The sequence below is a fragment of the Bolinopsis microptera genome, chromosome 4, assembly GCF_026151205.1.
Source record: "Bolinopsis microptera isolate Bmic1 chromosome 4, MBARI_Bmic_1.0, whole genome shotgun sequence".
NCBI classification, from domain to species: domain Eukaryota; kingdom Metazoa; phylum Ctenophora; class Tentaculata; order Lobata; family Bolinopsidae; genus Bolinopsis; species Bolinopsis microptera.
The window spans coordinates 5,625,854-5,631,357 of NC_087075.1; the positions used below are offsets into that span (position 1 = coordinate 5,625,854).

A 5,504-nucleotide genomic window follows, 5' to 3' on the forward strand; every position below is an offset into this window, starting at 1 on the left:
TTTAGGGTTATATACGGTGAACGGACCGAATCACTACATGACTGAATCCCTATTGGTAGGGATTGAGGTATACTTTCGGACTGAATCACTACCGGACTAAATCACTACCGCTAATATCTAGACCTAACCACTTTGATGTGATCCCTACTGAACTTTGCAATAAAGGCATAATTATTCGTATTTCATTAGTTAATTATTTTATTTTTTGTTAATTATTATTACATTTTTCGTGATAATTGACTAAGCAGAATTTTGGTCAAAAAATAATAGATAATATACTGATACAGTAATTTAAATCACACAATAATAAGTAAACATTAAAGCATTAACCCAAAATCTTAGATCCAACAGCTTTCAGAAACTCGGTAACATCCCCAAAGTTATCATAATCATCAACCATACGTTGCATCTCCAGGTCAAACTTCTCCCACTTTGCTGCTCTCTTGAAGGGTTTTCTTGTGAGAATGTTGGTAGGCTGCCTGTCTGGCTCGTCTGACTAGTCGTGCCAATGACTTGGGATCACAGTTGAGCCGGGACGAGGCTTCGAAGGATAGTCCAGCGACAGAGTCTGCAACAATCTGCTTAGTTGAGTTCTCAGTAGTAGCTGCGAGGGTCTTCATTTTAGACTTGGAGCGGTGGGCTGCAATTTCTGCTGGTTGAGATTCGTGATCATGAGCGGTAGCAGAACAGAAGGTGTCCTGGACAAGGATCAGGCGGGACTTGCACTTGTTGCACTTCCAGTAGGTCTTTTCTTCCCTCTTTCTGTTAAGGTGGTAGAGGTGACCATCGTAGAGGACGTTGCGGCTGCCTTTCTTTCTGCCAGGAATAAACTCGATGGATGAGGAAGACATAGTGGTATAAGATAAACACAGGCGTTGCGGGTTTATATATTATTCCCGCTAGCTGATTGAGATACCGAGCATGTGAAGGTTCACATCACTGTATTGTCGTATAGCAGGTCATTATGGATGACTTGATCCGAACCAGTTCTCGTTAGGGCTCCTCGTTGCGTACGTAAGTCTGTGGATCACATGTCTGCCAGGCCCCTTAGCAAGCACTCCATGAGAGCCTCGGCTCAGATCACGTCATGATATTAGAACTAGTGAACTAAGATCATCTGGTAGGGATTGAGGTATATTTTCGGACTGAATCTCTACCGGACTAAATCACTACCAGTAGGGATATTTGGGTGGTAGTGATTCAGTCCTACAATCCGTATATAACGATTGTTCCTGCTAATACTTATAAAGAATGTGATATTTGGCCCTCAGATTTAAAGGAGATTGCGCGAATTTGGTCCTCAGATTTAAAGGAATATGCGCGATTTGTCGCGGAGAACTGAAAAAAATCGCGATTCCACACGTGCCGCGATTTCCTTTTGTGCTTGCTCACCTTGATTTTGAGGAAGCCTTATTTTGGCCAGTTTGGTAGAGGGGGGGAGGGGGGGTTGGGGGTCTGAATAGGTCAAACATTTGGCTTTTGTAATACTAATATGTGACTATGAATGGTCCTCTAACCCATATGTGATATCATGATATCATCGGTCAATCAATTGTATAGTCGATCGATCGATTGTATCGAAAAGTGCCGTCTATGAGTATGATCCTATCAATAAAAGTTGGGAATTCTCCTGTATGATGTGTAGGACGAAGATTTATTTATGAATCCTCCACTTATATTGAGTATACATATGTGGCACGTTTTCAATAACTCCTCCGATTCATCTTTCAACCGCACAATTAATTGAACCGATGACCAGTCTAGATGCATGCACTGTCACTTATGACTTGTAAATTATATGAACTAGCAGGTAGACAAGAAATGTCAAATAATAAAGTTAGAATTCCAATGTTAGTAATAGGCTCAATAACTGACCAGGCTATTCTGTCTTGAAATTTGCAGCTGGAAAGGGTCAGTCTTTAGAAACAAACAATGCGTCATATTCCCCCACGTTAACTGTTGAGTCGTTAATTATCATTCAGATGCAAAATTGTATCTTTAAAGTTTGTGCAATATCAGGGGTGTAGGAAGCAGGGGGGCAGGGGGGCCATCGCCCCCCCCCCATGAAATCTGGGCAAGGGGCCAAAAAGGGCCAACTTTTTAATTTAGGTTTCTAAGTTTTTCTGAAAACTACTTTTGTTCATGTTTCATGCTACCCTGATCATTATGAGCCAAAAATATTTTTTTGGTTTTCGAAGTTCGATGTATGTTTTTGGACTCGAGGGTTCCCCTTTGTAATGCGATCTCGGAAGGCAGGCCTCCCCTTCGCAATACGAGCTTGGAAGCGGGAGCTCTGCTTTCAGAGGTACGTATCGAGAATGACTCGGACCGAAAATTTTCTAAGTCAAAATTTTTCAAAGTTTTTCTGGAAACTACTTTTGTTCATGTTTCATGCTACCCTGATCATTATGAGCCAAAAATATTTTTTTCGGTTTTCGAAGTTCGATGTATGATTTTGGACTCGAGGGTTCCCCTTTGTAATGCGATCTCGGAAGGCAGGCCTCAACTTCGCAATACGAGATCGGAAGCGGGAGCTCTCCTTTCAGAGGTACGTATCGAGAATGACTCGGACCGAAAATTTTCTAAGTCAACATTTTTCTGGAAACTACTTTTGTTCATGTTTCATGCTACCCTGATCATTATGAGCCAAAAATATTTTTTTCGGTTTTCGAAGTTCGATATATGATTTTGGACTCGAGGGTTCCCCTTTGGCCTTTGTAATGCGATCTCGGAAGGCAGGCCTCCCCTTCGCAATACGAGCTCGGAAGCGGGAGCTCTGCTTTCAGAGGTACGTATCGAGAATGACTCGGACCGAAAATTTTCTAAGTCAAAATTTTTCAAAGTTTTTCTGGAAATTACTTTAGTTCATGTTTCATGCTACCTTGAAGTTGATCATTCTGAGCCGAAAATATATTTTTCTGTTTTCGGTTTTTTGAAGTCCGTGCCTACATTCGGAAGGTTGTGGATGCGATACTGATTGGTTTCATATACTAATTATAGAAAACGAGAATTTGGTCCGTAGATTTAAAGGAAAATGCGCAATTTGACGCGGAGAACTGAAAAAAATCGCGATTTGTCGTGAGGCCAGAATCTGAAAAATCGCGATTTGTCGCGGCAAACGTGAAAAATCGCGATACCGCACATGCTGCAATTTCCTTTTGCCCTTACCCTCGAAATTCAGGATTTGGCGGGATGCGCCAAAAAATTTAGGGTGTGGCGCGAAGCGCCAAAAAATATTTTGAATTTGGCCAAAATTTTTCAAAGTTTTTCTGGAAACTACTTTTGTTCATGTTTCATGCTACCCTGATCATTATGAGCCAAAAATATTTTTTTCGGTTTTCGAAGTTCGATGTATGTTTTTGGACTCGAGGGTTCCCCTTTGTAATGCGATCTCGGAAGGCAGGCCTCCCCTTCGCAATACGAGCTTGGAAGCGGGAGCTCTGCTTTCAGAGGTACGTATCGAGAATGACTCGGACCGAAAATTTTCTAAGTCAAAATTTTTCAAAGTTTTTCTGGAAACTACTTTTGTTCATGTTTCATGCTACCCTGATCATTATGAGCCAAAAATATTTTTTTCGGTTTTCGAAGTTCGATGTATGATTTTGGACTCGAGGGTTCCCCTTTGTAATGCGATCTCGGAAGGCAGGCCTCAACTTCGCAATACGAGATCGGAAGCGGGAGCTCTGCTTTCAGAGGTACGTATCGAGAATGACTCGGACCGAAAATTTTCTAAGTCAACATTTTTCTGGAAACTACTTTTGTTCATGTTTCATGCTACCCTGATCATTATGAGCCAAAAATATTTTTTTCGGTTTTCGAAGTTCGATATATGATTTTGGACTCGAGGGTTCCCCTTTGGCCTTTGTAATGCGATCTCGGAAGGCAGGCCTCCCCTTCGCAATACGAGCTCGGAAGCGGGAGCTCTGCTTTCAGAGGTACGTATCGAGAATGACTCGGACCGAAAATTTTCTAAGTCAAAATTTTTCAAAGTTTTTCTGGAAATTACTTTAGTTCATGTTTCATGCTACCTTGAAGTTGATCATTCTGAGCCGAAAATATATTTTTCTGTTTTCGGTTTTTTGAAGTCCGTGCCTACATTCGGAAGGTTGTGGATGCGATACTGATTGGTTTCATATACTAATTATAGAAAACGAGAATTTGGTCCGTAGATTTAAAGGAAAATGCGCAATTTGACGCGGAGAACTGAAAAAAATCGCGATTTGTCGTGAGGCCAGAATCTGAAAAATCGCGATTTGTCGCGGCAAACGTGAAAAATCGCGATACCGCACATGCTGCAATTTCCTTTTGCCCTTACCCTCGAAATTCAGGATTTGGCGGGATGCGCCAAAAAATTTAGGGTGTGGCGCGAAGCGCCAAAAAATATTTTGAATTTGGCCCCCCCATGAAGAAAATCATTCCTACACCCCTGTGCAATATTCATTCCTCGGGTAATTTTCAATTACAATTGGATCATCATCCACCTTTTCTTTATCTTCAGTCTAATGAACTTAAAAGTTTTTGAGCCCGGTTAAAATTGTAATAAAAATTAAATTCCAGAACAGAATGTCACTTGAAGTTAACAGGAAACAGTTTATCAATACAACCCTCCCATAATCCTCGGCTTATCAATTTTAACCGAATTCTCATTACGTATTGCATATTGGCGTAATATCCCTAGACTCCAGAGCCACGCGTTATACCGCCAGTATAACGCTAGTATAAGAGAGTATCGCAACTGAAACCACTCATTATTCATTTAAAATCACAGTGCTGGCAAGCACGACCGTTGCATTTATTGTGGGTATACTATGTTCCCCATTTACTATTATACCCCCTTTACTATTATACCCCCTTTGGTACACGTTACAAGCCTCTTTCGTGCACTCCGGCCGGAGGCGGCGGCCGAAGACCGCCGCCTCCGGCAGGAGTTTTCCAGGCATTAAGACTCATCGGAAGTCGTTCAGCAGATTTATTTTTAGTTCAAAACATTCTAATTTGATGTCAAAGATGACAGGAATAAAAAATAGTTATGTTGAGATTTTTAAGAAATTTGCATAAAATACTCGCCAGCACTGTTATACGAAATTCGGTAAAAAACCCAAAATCGCCATATTCAGGTGCCTTAAAAACCATGTTAAAATTGAGTTAGAGATCTGAAATTTTTCAGGGCGTCTAGACGTTGACCAAATCGACTGCAAAAAAAGTTTCAGGTTTCAGGAGCATCGGGAAACGGGTTTTCTAGAACCCCTGTTTTACGACAGATTGTCGGGACATATACATACAGATATACAGATATATATATTCAGGGATAGACGCTTTGCCAGTCAATTGTAGCCTGTATTTAAGTGTCCATAGATTCAAAAGTATAAAAGATACAGCCATTTCCGACCACAGGTCTTGCAAATAATTGTTTACACTTTAGTTTACATTGTGTAAAAAAATTATTTGACGTCATAAACACCCCTTGATGACGTCATCAAGTTAACCGTTTTTAAAACTTGATT

At 40.8% G+C, this 5,504-nt stretch overlaps 1 protein-coding gene across 1 annotated transcript; it reads right to left on the bottom strand.

Annotated features, from left to right (window-relative positions):
• Positions 1 to 416: 416 nt before the first annotated feature.
• Positions 417 to 851, bottom strand: LOC134814394 (uncharacterized). The gene has a single exon (XM_063822492.1). It carries the CDS (start codon positions 849 to 851, stop codon positions 417 to 419), a length of 435 nt encoding a protein of 144 aa, XP_063678562.1.
• Positions 852 to 5,504: the final 4,653 nt, after the last annotated feature.

Bases quoted from the DNA above. Each gene is read 5' to 3' on its own strand.
- LOC134814394 (XM_063822492.1), bottom strand. From the start codon at position 851: ATGTCTTCCTCATCCATCGAGTTTATTCCTGGCAGAAAGAAAGGCAGC.